Source organism: Pimephales promelas, chromosome 3 (assembly GCF_988280905.1).
Source record: "Pimephales promelas chromosome 3, fPimPro1.hap1.1, whole genome shotgun sequence".
NCBI lineage: Eukaryota > Metazoa > Chordata > Actinopteri > Cypriniformes > Leuciscidae > Pimephales > Pimephales promelas.
The window spans coordinates 7,468,642-7,489,682 of record NC_142771.1 but is presented as its reverse complement, the minus strand read 5'-3'; the positions used below and the strand labels follow the sequence as shown (position 1 = coordinate 7,489,682).

Genomic DNA, 21,041 nt, shown 5'->3' with positions numbered 1-21,041 from the left:
CTTCTTCCTAAAACATGTTAGCATGATGCTAGCAACATGCTAATCATGCTATTATGATGTTAGCTACATGCTAGTCATGCTAGCTTCTTGCTAAAAACATGTTAATCATGCTAGCTTGATGCTAGCTACATGCTAATCATGTTAGCTTCTTGCTAAAAACATGTTAGCATAATGCTAGCAACATGCTAATCATGCTATTATGATGTTAGCTACATGCTAATCATGCTAGCTTCTTGCTAAAAACATGTTAGCATGATGCTAGCAACATGCTAATCATGCTATTATGATGTTAGCTACATGCTAGTCATGCTAGCTTCTTGCTAAAAACATGCTAATCATGCTAGCTTGATGCTAGCTACATGCTAATGATGTTAGCTTCTTGCTAAAAACATGTTAGCATGATGCTAACAACATGCTAATAATGTTATTATGATGCTAGCTACATGCTAATCATGCTAGCTTCTTGCTAAAAACATGCTAACATGATGCTAGCAACATGCTAATCATGCTAGCATGATGCTAGCTACATGCTAATCATTCTAGCTTCTTGCTAAAACATGCTAGCATGATGCTAGCAACATGCTAATCATGTTAGCAAGATGCTAGCTACATGCTAGTCATGCTAGCTTCTTGATAAAAACACGTTAGCATGATGCTAGCAACATGCTAATCATGCTATTATGATGCTAGCTACATGCTAATCATGCTAACAACATGCTAATCATCTTAACTACATGCTAATCAAATTAGCATCAAGCTAGCTACATGCTAATCATGTTAGCTTCTTGCCAAAAACATCTATCTATCTATCTATCTATCTATCTATCTATCTATCTATCTATCTATCTATATTTCTTTCTAACTAATCTATCTTTCTAACTAATCTATCCATCTTTCTTTCTTTCTTACTTTCTTTCTAATCTATCTTTAAAACTTCATTCAAACTTCAAAACTTCAAACGCTCTGGTCCTGGTTTTCTCAAGCCAACTTAAAGTTTGTCATCAAACTTTTTTTTCTAGTTTTTCTTTAGTATTATTAGGGCCCAAGCCCTGATAGGGCAAAGGCCCTATTGTTTTCCTTGGGATTATTTTTCTTCACTATTATTATTATAATAATTATTATTTTACTACCTTTTGGGCACTTTTGGGGCCCTTAACGTGCTCGAAAACTCTTGAAACTTTGCACACGGGTCAGAACCCGCGGCCATCAGAGCCGGGCTGAAGCTGGTACCCGGGCGTGGTAGGGCGGCTCGTCAGCGCCCCCTGGAACGGGGTCCGAACACTTGGTCCATAACTCAAACACGCTTGTATGTAATAATATGAAACTCGGTACACATGTTGATCTCATCGTTTCATCTATACCTCACACTCTTACTTTTTACCCCAGCCCAACAGGAAGTCGGCTATTGAGGTTTGTTTGTAAAACGCTCGCAATGGAATGTCAAATACTCCTCCTAGAGCTTTGATCCAAATTCGACGAAACTCGGTCAGCGTGAAGTCAAGACATTGAGGATGAAAGTTTGCGAGGGGATTTTTTATATCTCGAACGGTTTGTCCGTGGGGAGGAAACGAAATCATGGCGAGAAACGTGAAACAGGAAGTGTGTTATAACTTCAGCATACATTAACTGATCTTGATGAAACTTCAGCAGTGTGTTCGCTGTAAGAGGACGATCACATGGATGTGACTATTGTGAGTCAAAGTTATAGCGCCACCAACTGGCAGCAGGAAGTGTGTCACTTTCAAAATGCTTTGATATCACCCTTTTATTTTTACCCGATTTGCTTCAAACTTCATATGTATAATGTAAACATACGGCAGATGTAGACCTGTGAATGGATTCTTGATATCTTTGAAACTGTTGCCGTGGCGACGCATCAAACTTTACCCTTCTTTTAGGATGCTTTTAGGATGCTTTTGAGACCCTTAGCATGCTTCAAAATGCATGAAACTCGACAGACACATCACATTTATTAGCCAGTAGACATGTGCAAAGTTTCAGAAACGGGCGTGGTGAGGGCTCAGTAGCGCCACCTTTTGACAAAAGTGGGGTTGTTAGTTTTAACTAGAGTTACAAAAATTGGTATGTATATTGTACTCCTCGAGCCGGACAACTTTCTAATTTAAACTTATTAGCTAGGACCCACAGAAAGTCAGATGTGTTTGTTTGAATGTGGTCTTGCTTAATCTGAGCCTACATCTCTGTCTTTGCCTGTCTGTGTGTGTGTGAGTGTGCAGGGGGAGGGGGCTTAACCATTTCACTGCTGTGTGTATGACCTGCATAAAGAAAATACATTTCTCAAGCCTGGTATTTTTTAAATAAGTTTTTATTTTTATTTTTTGTAAGTAAAGACATATAACTAGTTTAATTGTAGTGCATTGACAATAGTTTTATATAATTAGTTTATTTATCAGATTAACTTGGTCAATAAACTTGGTCTGAAAATTTGGTCCATACATCAAACACACTTGCATGTAATAATATGAAACTTGGTACACATATAGATCTCATTGTTTCATATATAGCCTACTTCACACTCTTACTTTTTACCCCAGCCCAACAGGAAGACGGCTATTTAGGGTTGTGTTTAAAACACATGCAATGGAATTTAAAGTATTGCTCCTAGAGCACTGAACCAAATTCGACAAAACTCGATCAGCGTGAAGTCAAGACATTAAGGATGAAAAGGTGCCAAGGGATTTTTTATATCTCGAACGGTTTGGCCGTGGCGAGGAAACGAAATTATGGCGAAAAACATGAAACAGGATGTGTGTTATAACTTCAGCATACATTAACTGATCTTGATGAAACTTCAGCAGTGTTTTCGCTGTAAGAGACCGATCACATGGATGTGACTATTGTGAGTCAAAATTATAGCGCCACCAACTGGCAGCAGGAAGTGTGTCACTTTCAAAATGCTTTGAAACCACTCTCTTATTTTTAACCGATTTGCTTCAAACTTCATCTGTATAATGTAAATACACGGTAGATGTAGACCTGTGAATGAATTTTTGATATCTTTGATACTGTTGCCGTGGCAACGAATCAAACTTTAACATTCTTTTTTGATGCTTTTGGGACTCTTAGCATGCTTGAAATTGCTTGAAACTCAACAGATACATCACATTTATTAGCCAGTAGACATGTGCAACTATGGCAAAAGATTAAAGTAATGTCAAAAAAGTAAACACTAAAAGCCTCATATCTTCTAAAAATGTAATTATACATCATTTGTTTCTAAATTAAATTATACAAATATTATAACTTCCCCAATTTTTCCTTTTTTTCATTTAAGAATTATGTTTACGTTCAAAAACAGCCAGAATTGTTGTAAAATTCATAAAAAAATAATAATCTGAGTCATACGTAGTGCTATACTGCCCTCTTGTGTTCAATATCAGGTAGGCCTATTGTGTATATTCCCACCGGTTAATCAACGTGTGACTCCGCTGGGACTTGGGAGCTTTTAAATCGCTTACTTAAAACCGAAAGTCGAAATACGGATGTCCGCACAAGACATTAATGGTGTGGAGTAGAGCGAGCGTTTTAAATAAATTCCTATTAAGTAGGATTGAACTAAACAGAATGAATGTTCACTCTGTTCTGCTGGTTCCTCGCTGGTGGATCATATGATTACTTTGTCATAATCTATGACAAAAATGCTATTATAAACCATATTAATAATAGATAATACACATTGCTCTTATTTTTGAAAAATACATTCATGAAAAACAAGATAACAAAAATCATAAAAAAATATAGCCATGGCTGCTATAAATGTTTGAAATGCATAGGACAGATGTTTAATGACGCAGCAACATATAATTGAAAGGCAATTAATAATCTGTCATTACATCACTGCATTATGATATTACGGCTCCAATACGGTGCAGCACAAAGCACTTATGTGCATCCCGAGCGGAGAATGATGTGCTTGAAGCCACATGAAGTTACAGCGCAGTGAGTCCGTATTGAAAAGTTCAAAGCACAAAGGAAATACATATTTATGAACAGTGTATTATACATTATCTATCTATGCAATAGTTTATTGAGCCTTTTCTTTTAAAGGTTTTAAATTTCAGTTACTGTGTGCGTGAAGAACAATTATAGTGCTCTGACTCTAGTGTTGTGATCTAACCGACAGCGTCCGACACCCGGTAGAAAGTAACACGGTTAAGTTACAGCAATAAAGTCCAGCAAGAAAAAGTTTCTTCATTCGAAAATATAGACCTTTAGACCTTTATCTTAAAGATCCAGTATAATAGGATTAACATTCAATCATCTTGAAGATCGTTTCATCATTGACTGTAACCGAATGTGACGTGCTGTTTGAATGCTGAATGGTGAATGACTGAAAGGCGCAGAGAGGGAAAAGTTTGTGTTCTTGAATTTAATGACTTAAATATTAATTTCTATATCACATAATAGCTTCAGAACACTAATAATACAGTACACAAAAACTTTATGGTACTTTAGAAAGTTTTTGTGCCTTTGTGCCTAACATAGAATAGTATATATGCACAATATAGAATTTGAATCAGCCTCGTCAAAGATGGCAGTGTCAGAGCCGATACCGATCCTGAGTATCTAATCGGCGCACTTCTTTTCAACAGTCAAATTGAAATTGAAATTGAAATTGCTTGAAACTCAACAGATACATCACATTTATTAGCCAGTAGACATGTGCAAAGTTTCAGAAACGGGCATAGTGCAAGGACTAAATAGCGCCACCTTTTGACAAAAGTGGGGTTGTTAGTTTTATCTACAGTTACAAAAATCGCTATATACATTGTACTCCTCAAGCCGGACAACTTTCTAATACATAGTCATTAGCTCGGACCAAGAGGAAGTCAGATATTTTGGTTTGAATATGGTGAGCCTCTCTCTGAGCCTACGTCCCTGTATGGCAAGCCCTTTTAACATTTAAAAGCTAAGTTTGCCTGTCCGGAATTAACATTGTAGATATCAACAACGTCTTTCTGTCTATTCGTAATTACATTTTGGATAGTTTGTATTATCATTTAAGATATCTGTAACATAATTGTGACTAGTCGAAATGACAGAGTATGGCAAGCCGTTTTAACATTTAATCATAAAAGGGCCAAAGCCTTCGGCACCGCCACCCGGGTGCATTTAGGTAACTAAAGGAACCGGGGTTGCGGTGCCACCGGCTTGGGCCCGCCATCGCTGCTCGCAGCTATATTTATAATTATTATTTTACTACCTTTTTGGCACTTTTGGAGCCCTTAACATGCTCAAAAACTCTTGAAACTTTGCACACGGGTCAGAACCCGCGGCCATCAGAGCCGGGCTGAAGCTGGTACCTGGGCGTGGCAGGGGGGCTCGTCAGCGCCCCCTGGAACAGGGTCCGAACACTCGGTCCATAACTCAAACACGCTTGCATGTAATAATATGAAACTCGGTACACATGTTGATCTCATCGTTTCATCTATACCTCGCGCTCTTACTTTTTACCCCAGCCCAACAGGAAGTCGGCTATTGAGGTTTGTTTGTAAAACGCTCGCAATGGTATTTGAAATACTCCTCCTAGAGCTTTGATCCAAATTCGACGAAACTCGGTCAGCGTGAAGTCAAGACATTGAGGATGAAAGTTTGCGAGGGGATTTTTGATATCTCGAGGGGATTTTTGATATCTCGAACGGTTTGTCCGTGGCGAGGAAATGAAATCATGGCGAGAAACGTGAAACAGGAAGTGTGTTATAACTTCAGCATACATTAACTGATCTTGATGAAACTTCAGCAGTGTGTTCGCTGTAGAGGACGATCACATGGATGTGACTATTGTGAGTCAAAGTTATAGCGCCACCAACTGGCAGCAGGAAGTGTGTCACTTTCAAAATGCTTTGAAATCACCCTTTTTTTTTTACCCGATTTGCTTCAAACTTCATCTGTATAATGTAAACATAGGGCAGATGTAGACCTGTGAATGGATTCTTGATATCTTTGAAACTGTTGCCGTGGCGACGCATCAAACTTTACCCTTCTTTTAGGATGCTTTTGAGACCCTTAGCATGCTTTAAATTGCATGAAACTCGACAAACACATCACATTTATTAGCCAGTAGACATGTGCAAAGTTGCAGAAACGGGCGTGGTGAGGGCTCAGTAGCGCCACCTTTTGACAAAAGTGGGGTTGTTCGTTTTATCTACAGTTACAAAAATCGGTATGTATATTGTACTCCTCGAGCCGGACAACTTTCTAATTGACACTCATTAGCTAGGACCCACAGAAACTCAGATATTTTTGTTTGAATATGGTCACTCTGAGCCTACATGTCTCTGTGTCTCTGTGTCTTTGGCTGTCTGTGTGTGTGTGAGTGTACAGGGGGAGGGGGCTTAACCAGTTCACTGCTGTGTGTATGGCCTGCATAAAGAAAATACATTTCTCAAGCCTGGTTTTTTTAAAATAAGGTTTTATTTTTATTTTTTATAAGTAAAGACATATAACTAGTTTAATTGTAGTGCATTGACAATAGTTTTATATAATTAGTTTATTAATCAGATTAACTTGGTCAATAAACTTGGTCTGAAAATTTGGTCCATAAATCAAACACACTTGCATGTAATAATATGAAACTTGGTACACATATAGATCTCATCGTTTCATATATAGCCTACTTCACACTCTTACTTTTTACCCCAGCCCAACAGGAAGACGGCTATTTAGGGTTGTGTTTAAAACACATGCAATGGAATTTAAAGTAATGCTCCTAGAGCACTGAACCAAATTCGACAAAACTCGATCAGCTTGAAGTCAAGACATTAAGGATGAAAAGGTGCCACGGGATTTTTTATATCTCGAACGGTTTGGCCGTAGCGAGGAAACGAAATTATGGCGAGAAACATGAAACAGGATGTGTGTTATAACTTCAGCATACATTAACTGATCTTGATGAAACTTCAGCAGTGTTTTCGCTGTAAGAGACCGATCACATGGATGTGACTATTGTGAGTCAAAATTATAGCGCCACCAACTGGCAACAGGAAGTGTGTCACTTTCAAAATGCTTTGAAACCACTCTTATTTTTAACCGATTTGCTTCAAACTTCATCTGTATAATGTAAATACACGGCAGATGTAGACATGTGAATGAATTTTTGATATCTTTGATACTGTTGCCGTGGCAACGAATCAAACTTTAACATTCTTTTTTGATGCTTTTGGGACTCTTAGCATGCTTGAAATTGCTTGAAACTCAACAGATACATCACATTTATTAGCCAGTAGACATGTGCAACTATGGCAAAAGATTAAAGTAATGTCAAAAAAGTAAACACTAAAAGCCTCATATCTTCTAATAATGTAATTATACATCATTTGTTTCTAAATTAAATTATACAAATATTATAACTTCCCCAATTTTTCCTTTTTTTCATTTAAGAATTATGTTTACGTTCAAAAACAGCCAGAATTGTTGTAAAATTCATAAAAAAATAATAATCTGAGTCATACGTAGTGCTATACTGCCCTCTTGTGTTCAATATCAGGTAGGCCTATTGTGTATATTCCCACCGGTTAATCAACGTGTGACTCCGCTGGGACTTGGGAGCTTTTAAATCGCTTACTTAAAACCGAAAGTCGAAATACGGATGTCCGCACAAGACATTAATGGTGTGGAGTAGAGCGAGCATTTTAAATATATTCCTATTAAGTAGGATTGAACTAAACAGAAAGAATGTTCACTCTGTTCTGCTGGTTCCTCGCTGGTGGATCATATGATTACTTTGTCATAATCTATGACAAAAATGCTATTATAAACCATATTAATAATAGATAATACACATTGCTCTTATTTTTGAAAAATACATTCATGAAAAACAAGATAACAAAAATCATAAAAAAATATAGCCATGGCTGCTATAAATGTTTGAAATGCATAGGACAGATGTTTAATGATGCAGCAACATATAATTGAAAGGCAATTAATAATCTGTCATTACGTCACTGCATTATGATATTACGGCTCCAATACGGTGCAGCACAAAGCACTTATGTGCATCCCGAGCGGAGAATGATGTGCTTGAAGCCACATGAAGTTACAGCGCAGTGAGTCCGTATTGAAAAGTTCAAAGCACAAAGGAAATAAATATTTATGAACAGTGTATTATACATTATCTATCTATGCAATAGTTTATTGAGCCTTTTCTTTTAAAGGTTTTAAATTTCAGTTACTGTGTGCGTGAAGAACAATTATAGTGCTCTGACTCTAGTGTTGTGATCTAACCGACAGCGTCCGACACCAGGTAGAAAGTAACACGGTTAAGTTACAGCAATAATGTCCAGCAAGAAAAAGTTTCTTCATTCGAAAATATAGACCTTTAGACCTTTATCTTAAAGATCCAGTATAATAGGATTAACATTCAATCATCTTGAAGATCGTTTCATCATTGACTGTAACCGAATGTGACGTGCTGTTTGAATGCTGAATGGAGAATGACTGACAGGCGCAGAGAGGGAAAAGTTTGTGTTCTTGAATTTAATGACTTAAATATTAATTTCTATATCACATAATAGCTTCAGAACACTAATAATACAGTACACAAAAACTTTATGGTACTTTAGAAAGTTTTTGTGCCTTTGTGCCTAACATAGAATAGTATATATGCACAATATAGAATTTGAATCAGCCTCGTCAAAGATGGCAGTGTCAGAGCCGATACCGATCCTGAGTATCTAATCGGCGCACTTCTTTTCAACAGTCAAATTGAAATTGAAATTGAAATTGCTTGAAACTCAACAGATACATCACATTTATTAGCCAGTAGACATGTGCAAAGTTTCAGAAACGGGCATAGTGCAAGGACTAAATAGCGCCACCTTTTGACAAAAGTGGGGTTGTTAGTTTTATCTACAGTTACAAAAATCGCTATATACATTGTACTCCTCAAGCCGGACAACTTTCTAATACATAGTCATTAGCTCGGACCAAGAGGAAGTCCGATATTTTTTTTGTTTGAATATGGTAAGCCTCTCTCTGAGCCTACGTCCCTGTATGGCAAGCCCTTTTAACATTTAAAAGCTAAGTTTGCCTGTCCGGAATTAACATTGTAGATATCAACAACGTCTTTCTGTCTATTCGTAATTACATTTTGGATAGTTTGTATTATCATTTAAGATATCTGTAACATAATTGTGACTAGTCGAAATGACAGAGTATGGCAAGCCGTTTTAACATTTAATCATAAAAGGAACAAAGCCTTCGGCACCGCCACCCGGGTGCATTTAGGTAACTAAAGGAACCGGGGTTGCGGTGCCACCGGCTTGGGCCTGCCATCGCTGCTCGCAGCTATATTTTTTATTTTTTCTGCAAAGTAAGCTCCATTTTCACGGCCACAACATGCTCAAAAACTCACCAAATTTGGCACGCATGTCAGGACTGGTGAAAAATTTTGTATTTTGTGGGTTTCGCGGATGGGCGTGGCAAAATGGCTCGCTAGCGCCACCTAGAAAATTGGAAAAAATTAGCCCCTCGTCCACGTTCAACCTACATGCACGAAATTTGGTGGGGACGTGTATCATATCAAGACGCACAAAAAAGCCTCAAGAACCCATACCCTAAACTCAACAGGAAGTCCGCCATTTTGAATTTGGCAGCCATTTTGGGACGATTAACACACTCCGTACTTTAACGAACTCCTCCTAGGGATTTAGTCGGATCGACTTCAAATTTCTGCTGTGCCTTCTACAGGCATTGATGATATAAAGTTGTGCTATCTGCGCATTTTCGTCGATGGGCGTGTCCGTGGCGTTGATGATTCGCCATGAAAGAGGAAGTTATAGTAACTTGACTGTAAATGCCCAGATCTGCACGAAATTTTACACATTTGACAAGAGTCCCGCCCTGAACAAATCTACATGCCGACATTCACCCACAGTCATAGCGCCACCTAGTGGCAACAGGAAGTGTCCTTTAACGAAGCAGCCCCCGCCGCATGTTTGAGCGACATGTACGAAATTTCTGTGGTACATCTAACATGTCCAGACACAAAAAAGTCTCTTGGAGCAATGCCCTAAACTCAACAGGAAGTCGGCCATTTCGAATTTTATCGCCATTTTTCCATGATTTACTCATTACGTACTTTAACTAACTCCTGCTAGGGATTTAGTCAGATCGATTTCAAATTTCTGCTGTGCCTTTTAAAGGCATTGACGATGTAAAGTTGTGCTATCTGTGCGTTTTCGTCGATGGGCGTGTCCGTGGCATCGATGATTCGCCATGAAACAGGAAGTTGTAGTAACTTGGCTGTAAATGCCCAGATTTGCACAAAATTTGACACATTTGACAAGAGTCCCGCCCTGAACAAATCTACATGCCGACATTCACCCACAGTCATAGCGCCACCTGCTGGCAACAGGAAGTGACTTTTAACGTAGCAGCCCCCACCGCACGTTTGACCGACATGTACGAAATTTCTGTGGTACATCTACCATGTCCAGACGCACAGAAAAGTCTCCTGGAGCGATGCCCTAAAGTCAACAGGAAGTCGGCCATTTCTAATTTTACCGCCATTTTTGGATGATTTACTCATTACGTATTTTAACTAACTCCTCCTAGGGACTTAGTCGGATCGACTTCAAATTTCTGCTGTGGCTTCCAAAGGCATTGATGATGTAAAGTTGTGCTGTCTGCGTGTTTTCGTTGATGGGCGTGTCTGTGGCGTCGATGATTCGCCATGAAAGAGGAAGTTGTAGTAATTTGGCTGTAAATGCCCAGATCTGCACCAAATTTTACACATTTGACAAGAGTCCCGCCCTGAACAAATCTACATGCCGACATTCACCCTAAGTCATAGCGCCACCTGCTGGCAACAGGAAGTGACCTTTAATGAAGCAGCGAACCAAATTCACAGCCGCACCGGCTAAGCTGCAAAATATGCAACGCGGCCGCCTCACACCCCGACGCGCTACAGGTGCGAGGGCCCGCCCATCGCTGCTTGCAGCTTTAATTTTTTTTTACTATTGACAAAAACAGAAATAAAACCAAACATTGGTTCTGCAAATCTTTTCTCTGACGCCGCCTTCACACTGGCAGTTGAAATCAGCTCCGATGCGGCTGCGAAACGACCGGAAGTCATTCATTTCCTATGGAGATTCGCAGACCGCATGCGAATGGGTCCGAAACGGGTCCGACCGAGTGCGGTGCGAAGAAAATCGTGTCCGTTGGTCATCCGGATGCGTTCAAAAATTTTAACTCTTGCGAAAAGCTACGGACGGTTCCTATCCGACAATTCCAGCGGAAGTTGAGCGTTGCTATGGTACTGATAAACAAACCTGAATTATTAACTTTTAATAAAATAAATATTGATTTTATAACGATAATTTGTGATGTCATTTTTTATTTTCATGACTTTCTAACGTTTATAAGGGCAGTTAATACAATTAAATTGAAGGTAGACATTGAACTATTGACCACTATATCACATTTTTTAGCCGACCTGACATGTCAACGTCTTGAGCAACTTTCCTCACGCAGCATAGCTCTCATCAGAGAGATCATACAGAACTGACAGAATCAAACTTTAATCTCTCCGCCATTTTTGTTCTACCCGCGTCCAACGCTTTTCACTGTGTAGTACGACGTCCGTTGAGAACGTATTGCGTATTACGGAGCTGATTTCAACTGCCAGTGTGAAGGCAGTGTGACAAGTAACATACAAATAATTGATAAATAGTTGTAAAATAAAAAACAGCATCGGCCAATCTCTAGTCACAATAAGAGTTTTAACCTTTTACAAGTTAAAACCAAGTAACACATCTGTCTGTCTTGCCTGAAGTCTTGTGATCAGATCAACCATGCATTATGTCATTTCCAGGTGCAAACAGAGACGGATATGAAAACGATGAGGGGAAGAAGATCTGCCCTGAAACAGATAATTCAGTTCAGGTGAGTGTTCAGAGAAGAGTGTAGAACTGCATTCATATATAGTATAAAACCAACACGATCTCATGAAAGTGCGTATTTATACCACAGATTAAATTTCTCGTGCTATTTATAAACAAAAAAATTTTTTTTGCGTGCATGTGCTACGTACTGTATATCACTTGGGTTGGATAAGGGGTGGGGAGTGTGTGCATATTACACGCCAAATAGTGCATATCATATGCACGCGAAAATTGCATATCATATACACGCAAAAAATATTTTTGCCGTATAAATGACACGAGAAATTAAATTTATGGTATAGATTAGAACTTTCATGAGATCGGGCTAATAAAAACATATTTAGACAATCTGATTATAATGTTTTCATAATCTGCAGTTACATTGATAGTGTTTTGGCAGAATGCACAGAGAATAAGTTATTGTTACCACAGGTTTGCCAGTGACTTACCTTGTGATTCAAATTCACTATTAAATGATTCGTAAATGTAAAAAACACAAATGTAATATCAGTTCTGTTTAAATCAGATGTTGTTTTATCTATTAAACAGAGAGAAAACAGGGATGCTGGAACTGCAGGAGTCAATGCAGATCAAGATAAATTAAAGCAACTATTTCAGAGAATTCATCTGGAAGACAGGTGCCAAAATAAACTAAGAGCTGCAGATGTTCTTCAGATAACTGAACATTCATTACAGTCCCGAGAGTCTTGTGCTGAAGAGGAGCTGAGTCAGACTTTCATACAAAAACTACTGATGATGGACTACAGAGCAAGATACATCAGTGTTAAAGAGACTAATGAACAGAATCAAATACAACAAGGAGATACTGACTCATCTGAAGATGAAGCTGATATTTTTAACTATATTCTTCCCAACACAACCTCTTTATCAAACACTGGACCCAGTCAATCTGATCGCATCCACCCGATGGATGTTCAGATGGCCGTGTTTCATTCTGCTGATGGTCTCCTGAAGCAGTTGATGGTCACTAAACTGTCCCAGTGTCAGTACGCTCTGCCTCTGCTTGTTCCTGATCCAGACACACAACAGATTGAGTTTCCTCTCTGGACATTCAGACAAATCAACAAGAGCTGGAAGAAGAGAAACTCCAACAATGAGACCATCAGTCAAACCCGTCCGGTCTACAAGGCACAAACTCCAATGGTGTGTTTCTTCAGGTTTGGCTCTGTGTCTTCATCCAAGTCTCAGCTGATGAACAGTCTGATCAATGAGAAACACAACACGTTCTTCCACAGGAACTGTCCAGGCAGCAGCAGAACCAGAGTCCTGATGGATGGAGTGGTGGAGATCGCCTGGTTCTGCCCCTCTGGGAAAAACACGGATAAATTCACGGACTGTGTTGCGTTCTGTAATCTACACGGTGATGCAGGAGATCATGAGAAACAGCTGAAGATCCTCACTGAAATGGCCTCAGTCAATGTTGTTCTTCTACCACAACTTCAAAAAAATGACAGAAGTGCAGAAAAGATCCAGAACCTGTTCAGAATCACAACACCGCTTATTTGTCTTATTACGGAGGATGAATCTACTTTAAGCAAGATGAAGAAAGGGAAATTCAAGATTGGTCTGAAAGACAGAAATCAGTCAGATGTATCTGAGGAACTCAGAAAAGCCATAAATGATTGTCTCTCAGAATCATCTTCCACTTTCAGACTTGAAGATATGTCCAAACACTCAGACATCAGAGTAGATGAGGAAGATGATGAAGACTGCGGGAGAGGAAGAGAAGCAGCACAGCAGATGATGAGTTTACTGAAGGATAAAGATCTGACAGAAATTAAAGAATCAAATCTGCCTCATCAGGGGAAACTGTGGCATCAGTGGAGTCAGAAGAACAAAGAACTACATCGACCTCAAGGAGAAAAGATAGAAATGGAAATAAGTAGAATAAAAACAGAAATGAAGGAAATCCGTGAACAACAGCATGAATGTGACACCGGTGAGTTTATGACTCACTTTCATAAAACAATGAACTCATATTTTGAATGTGAAAGGATGTTCTTCCTCAAATGGCTCAGAGTCTTCCTGGATGAACACACATCAGCTGACCTTTCTAAACTACATCATAAATATGATAAAAAGTGGTCAGCAGTTTTAAAACTGAAAGAGAACAATGAAAAACCTGAACAATTCAAAGCTGAACAAGCAGAACTTGAGAGAATATCTGAGGATCTTCAAGCTGCATCCTTTGGTGTGGAGCACATCATGAGAGAGATCAGTCAGATCTATGAATCATGTTCATCTGTGAAGAAGAACAAGAAAGATCTGCAGTTTGACTTCTCTTCTCTCCCGAGTCTTGCAGCAGAGATGATGATCTCTGGATTTCCACTGGAGCTGATGGATGGAGATGCTGCTCATGTTCCTGTGATCTGGATCTCTGCTGTTATAGATGAACTGTTACAGAAACTGGGAGACCAGAGAGTCTTTGTGCTGTCAGTTTTAGGGATTCAGAGCTCTGGGAAATCCACCATGCTGAACGCCATGTTTGGACTGGAGTTTGCCGTCAGTGCTGGCAGGTGCACCAGAGGAGCTTTCATGCAGCTGGTCAAAGTCTCAGATGAGATGAAAACACAGATGAACTTTGACTATATTCTGGTTGTTGATACTGAGGGTCTTCGTGCTCTAGAACTGGCTGGAAGATCAACAAGACATCATGACAATGAACTGGCCACATTTGTTGTTGGTCTTGGAAATCTGACCTTGATCAACATCTTTGGAGAAAACCCATCTGAGATGCAGGACATTCTTCAGATTGTTGTTCAGGCCTTCATGAGGATGAAGAAGGTCAGACTGAATCCCAGCTGTGTGTTTGTGCATCAGAACGTCTCAGACGTCACAGCTGGAGAGAAAAACATGGAGGGAAGGAGACGACTGCAGGAGAAACTGGATGAGATGACAAAACTCGCTGCTAAAGAGGAAGTCTGTGATGCAGAGCGTTTCAGTGATGTCATTAGATTTGATGTTCAGAATGATGTGAAGTATTTCGCTCAGCTCTGGGAAGGAAGCCCACCGATGGCACCACCAAACCCAAACTACTGCGAGAACATTCAAGAGCTAAAGAAAACTATTACTTTCCATGCCTCAAATTCACATGGCATGATGCTGAAAGACTTAAAAGACCGTATTAAAGATCTCTGGGAGGCTTTACTGGATGAACGATTCGTCTTCAGCTTCAGAAATTCTCTGGAGATTTCAGCCTACAGGAAACTGGAGACCGAATACAGCAAGTGGACCTGGAGTCTTCGCAGTGCCATGAAGGAAACTGAGAACAAACTACACAACCAAATAGAAAATGAAACAATTCATGAGGTTGAGGAAACTGATCTTCAAAGAGAACTGAAGATGACAAGAGAAGAAGTGGAGAAATCAATGTCTGAATTCTTTGAGAAAGACAAGGATAAAGATATACTGATTCAGTGGAAAATATCATTTGAAATCAAAATCAAAGATATTCAGGAAAACATTGTGAAAGAAACCAAGAGGAAATTAAATGAGGTTCTTCAGCAGCGAAACCTGAAGAAAGAGATTGATGCTCTGAAGACACATCAAGAAAACACTCTCTATGAAAAGAGCAAAGAACTTGCCTTAAAACTGAAAGATAATGATGAAGAAACACTGAAGAAAGAGTTTGAGTTCTTTTGGAAACAGTGTGTGAAGAAGATCAAGTCCGATACTCCTGAAATCAAAGACATTGATATAATGAGAGATGTGAGAGAGATCCTCAGTGACGCATATAAAAGTGTTTCTGAGGACTACAGGAATATTTTCTCTGTGCCCAGTTTTTCTGATTATGTAAAAGTAAAAAAATCATTTGATATCAAACATCCCATAAAATCAACAAAAGGTTTCGTTGTTGGCAGTTCTCTAACTAACGAGGAAGAAGATCAAATAAGAGTATTAGTCACAGACATTGCTCAGCATACAGACACAGAGATTCAGTCATTTAACATTTCAAAGATGGGCTACAACAAGAGCTGCATTCAACAGCTCATAGATTACATCAAGGCAAGAATAGTACAACATCAGGAAGGATCAGTGAGATATGTGTTCAAGCATGAATTCTTCAGGGATTTGGTTATTTCCATCTGTAAGAAAGCAAACAAGATGATCACTGACCAGCACAGGATGTTCAGGGAAGTCAATGATCCAGTAATATATTTTATGAAGAAGAGAGAAGAGTACTATAATATTTTCCAGAAATACTGTCGTGGATCAACATCAGCGGCCATTTTTGGTCAGATCATCTGTCAGAAACTGAAAGAGCCCATTGAGCAGAGTGTCTACAAGAAGACTGTCAGAGATCTGGCTGGTGAAATGAGATCAAACTGTGAATCACTGAATGGAAACAGATCAAAACTGGAGAAACACATCCTGAAGACACTGGCAGAAAAGGAGGATTTTGACAAATACATGAACTACATTAAAACTCCCACAGATCACTTCAAGAGTTTCATCAGAGATGAAGTCAGTCGGTACATCACTGATAAGTTCAGTGTCAGTGTTTTACCCAAGATGAAGGAGAACATTAAACTCCTGCAGCAGAAGATCATGGAAGCTGCACATGAATCTACTGAACATGTTCAAGTGAATAAAGGAGATGTTGGATTATGGTTGAAGAGTTTCACACAGCGGCTCTCAGGTGAGCTGATCTTCTCTGAAAAAGACCTCAGTGGAGTCAAACATGATGATGTTGATGTGAAACTCCTAGAAGATGTGATAAAGAAAGAACTTCCCGCTATAATATCGGACATCAGCAGTGGATTCACAAAGACTTTTCCAGTAAAGCTGGACGATAAAGAAAGACCAGATGAGCTTCTGATTGGTCACTTCTGTCAGTGCTGTTGGGCTCAGTGTCCGTTCTGTGGAGCCGTCTGCACCAACACCGTACCAAACCATCCTGGAGATCACAGTGTTCCTTTCCATCGAGTGGATGGAATTAAAGGATGGCATTACTATCAAACAGTGAATCTCTGTGCTAATTTTTGCACAACTTCAGTAACAAGTGATAAAAGGTTTCTTGTATCTTATAAGTCGTTTCCATATAAAGATTACAGAAGTGCAGGAGGAGATTATGCGAAGTGGAGCATCACCCCTGATCTCTCTGCACTGTCCTACTGGAAATGGTTTGTGTGCCGATTCCAGAAAGATCTGGAAAAATATTATAATAAAACATTCCAGGGTCATGGTGAGATTCCACCTGAATGGAGAAATCACAAACAAAAAGATGCTATTCAGAGCTTGGATAATTTGTGCATTGTATCTAAGTAATCTCAATAGCAATCTCTATGTTGTTGTTCTATTATTTTCTTTGTTTTTGATATGATTTTAATTTTTAATCACTAATAAACATTAGTCAGTTATGTAGTTGTCATTTGATTTATCATTTAATCATTTATTATTTGCATTATTATTTGATTTACATAATTGTATCATTTATTCATATTATTCATATTTGATTTACATCATTTAATAATTGTATTATTAATTTCTATAATTTTATGGGGTTTTTTTATTTAGTAGGCCTATTACATATTTTCTTGCCCTTGCAATGCTTACTATTGCTGTTTAATCTTATGATTGTGTGCTTTCATTGATGTTTGTCTTCATGAATAAGAGATTAGAGAATGTCTCCATGTCAAGGGTTTTAACATCACAGGATGAAGTTGTGAAGCAGTCATTTTTCATTGCTGTTGCTTGGCTATAATAAATAATAAGGTTGGATTTGCACTAGTCAGACATCAGAACAATAAAGTGTGAGCACTGAAACATATGTATGAGATTATTCAATAAACCAACTTTTTTCAAACTCATATTTTCCATCACTTTGTCTCCTGCTCTCTGCACCTTGATTTCTCTGTCCTGATAGAGGATAATTGAGTTTTGTGACAAATCCAGCCCAAGGATTCACACTTGAATGTTTTGCTGTGATAAATAAATTAATTAATAAAATAGGCCCGAAACAAAAATGGTATATATTATTTAAATTCTTTAAAAGTTAATATAGCATTTTTGTCAGAAATAAATAATCTTTAGGCACTGATTTTCACTAGGGATGTAATAAAAGTACATTTACTTTTATTAAATTGGGTCATAATTTACTCACCCTCATGTTGTTTGAAACCTGTTTGACTTTCATCTCTTCAATGTTGTTGTCACATCAAGAGAGATCAAATTCAGGTAACACACGTCTCTTTATTTAAGCATTGCATGCCCACAAACAGACTTTCTCTTCGCCTCGTACTGTACGTGTACCACTTCCGCACATACAACATCTCCCCCTTGTGGGCATTTACCAATCAACAATATTAAGTAAATACAACATGTATATGTTGGTTAACCAAACCATTTCAGTTAGTTGAATGCAAAGAAACTCCCCTCAAAGTCATAAATACGAGTGGTAAGCTTGGGACTCGAAGTTGGGGGCATGTCAGTGTAAAATGTGGCGGAATATCACAATATTTATACACCTGTGATCAGAATTGATTGCACCCCTGGTAAATATGATAAACAAAGGCTGTAAAAAATACATCTGCATTGTTTGTCCTTTTGATCTTTAATTTAAAAAAAATCTAACCTTTCAATGAAGTAAAATAATGAAAGTGGGTAAATCACATCATGAAATATATGTTTTTCTTCAAAACACATTGGCCACAATTATTGGCACCCTTTTATTAAATACTTTTTGCAATCTCCTTTTGCCAAGATAACAGCTCTGAGGCTGCGTTCAAAACCACATACTCAATGAGTTGGTACTTAATTTCAATAAGTACTTAGCGAGCGCAAAAAGAGTAGGTACTTATAGCCAAATCTTGTCGAGCCGGACATCTGCCATGTTGACGTTATCACAAGCTCAACAATGTTCCATCTATCTGTAACTTGATCTTGATGAAACTTGCTCATTTTGTGGTAGTATTGTTGAAGAAACAACTGCCCATTTATTTTGTGAATACATTTAGGGTTGATTTAAGTTGGTATTTTTTAAACCCTAATATGTGACCCACAGTTTTATCCTTATAGGCTATGTGCACCATAGACATAATAAATACATAGACGCCCTATTGGCCACTGGAGCGTACGTCAACGGCGCCGCCATATTGGGGAGAGCAACTTTCCCATACCTCTCATACCGGGAATTGAGAAAAATTTATGGCGCTGCTTGGGGCTGGACAAATCGCCACACAACTGAAAACAGCTTTCGAGGAAGTACCTTTCACAAGCAAGACTGAACGTTTGTTTTTGGTTGTATTTGGTCATGATTTAATTAGTAATAGTAGCCTAACGTTTAGACTAGAGGTTAAATACTACTGTTATTGTGTCACGAAATGTAGTTTTAATAGTTTTTCAGTCGACAATGTAGTTGTTTAAAGCTCAAATATGTGGTTTGTTTATAAAGATAGTGCCTATTTAAAAATTTAACAGGAAGTTTTCGGCGTTGCTGCGCCCCCGCCCAGCGCTCGTCTCCCCCGCCTGGAACAGCCGTACCACGGCCAGTGCTTCTAACGGTTGCCGCTGGCTCGGATGTCTCTAGTCTAAAGGTTAAACATAAGATATAATTCGTAATTTGTGTTTACCTTTGGTCTCATTAATCTATAAATGATTCTCTGGTAAATGGTTTTGGCTGAGGGCAAAGTAAAGTTTCATAACTTTATATTTAGGCTATTTTAACATTGTATCCTGCTGTATGTTTGACTGAAGCTACTTCTGTTGTAATGGCTAGCCTATTACTGATCAATAAAACTGAAATTTAACACAAAGAACTAAATATTAAATATATGTTTAACTTATTTTTTGCGTGTGTATATATTCTGTAGTTGAAATGTCTTATTCTATTGCTATTATTATACCATTATTAATAAACTATACTATTATCAATATTTTTATATAATTAGGGGCCAAGCACCGAAGGTGCGGAGGCACCTATTGTATCTGTGCCGGTTCTTATTATTATTATTATTATTAGGGGCCAAGCACCGAAGGTGCGGAGGCACCTATTGTATCTGTTCCGGTTCTTATTATTAGGGGCCAAGCACCGAAGGTGCGGAGGCACCTATTGTATCTGTGCTGGTTCTTATTAGGGGCCAAGCACCGAAGGTGCGGAGGCACCTATTGTATCTGTGCCGGTTCTTATTAGGGGCCAAGCACCGAAGGTGCGGAGGCACCTATTGTATCTGTGCCGGTTCTTATTATTATTATTAGGGGCCAAGCACCGAAGGTGCGGAGGCACCTATTGTATCCGTGCTGGTTCTTATTAGGGGCCAAGCACCGAAGGTGCGGAGGCACCTATTGTATCTGTGCCGGTTCTTATTATTATTAGGGGCCAAGCACCGAAGGTGCGGAGGCACCTATTGTATCTGTGCCGGTTCTTATTATTATTATTATTATTATTATTATTCTTCTTCCGACTGGGCGTCTATGGCAGCCCATAGACCGGTTTGCGGGAAAGTTGTTTTGGTTTGACATTCTGATAGAGGACAGTCCCAACTTTAAATACACCAATTTTGGTGTCTCTAACTCATTCCCTCTAGCGCCACCAACTGTCCAAAGTTTCACTTTTATTATGCTAATAACTTTTGAACCGTAAGGCCTATCAACAAAATTCTTTTTTCCTCTTGTTCCTGAGTTCATGCCGATTCGATCGCACCCTATGACGTCATTTTCCGTCATAAAAAAACGGCCGCCATTTTGAATTTTCCAAAAAACCTACTTTTGCGAACTCGTCCTAGACGGTTTGTCCGATTTTCACCAAAATCGCACCGGATCATCTCCAGCCAGTGCTGACAAAAAGTTATGGAATTCAAGATGATTCGAATAACCGTTTTCGATAAACGCGTAAACAAAATTTACGTAGCGCTTGCGAAAACAGACGTGAGGTTGTATCTCCGCAACGCTTACTCGTTTTCACACCAAACTTGGTACGTGTTATCACAAGCATGACCTGAGGCTACGTGCTGCGTTTCGGCGCAGCGCCACCTAGTGGTCCGGAGATATGAAAAATGGCTATTTTTGCTCGTAACTTCTGAACGGTTTCTCCAAAAATCAAAAACTTGGTCTCGTTAGATTCAGGGCGTCATGCCGAGTCGACCGATATCCAATTTTCCCAGATCGGCCATTTTGGCT

General features: G+C 38.9%; 1 protein-coding gene across 1 annotated transcript in view; it reads left to right on the top strand.

Moving 5' to 3' along the window:
- LOC148981940 (interferon-induced very large GTPase 1-like) overlaps positions 1–17,740 on the top strand; it is a 30,973-nt gene extending 13,233 nt beyond the window's left edge. The window contains exons 2-3 of the mRNA XM_089129289.1: positions 11,834–11,904; positions 12,453–17,740. Of these exons, the coding sequence (XP_088985415.1) occupies positions 11,834–11,904; positions 12,453–17,192 (4,811 nt within the window). The 3' untranslated portion in view covers positions 17,193–17,740. The remainder of the gene's footprint in view (positions 1–11,833; positions 11,905–12,452) is intronic.
- Positions 17,741–21,041: the final 3,301 nt, after the last annotated feature.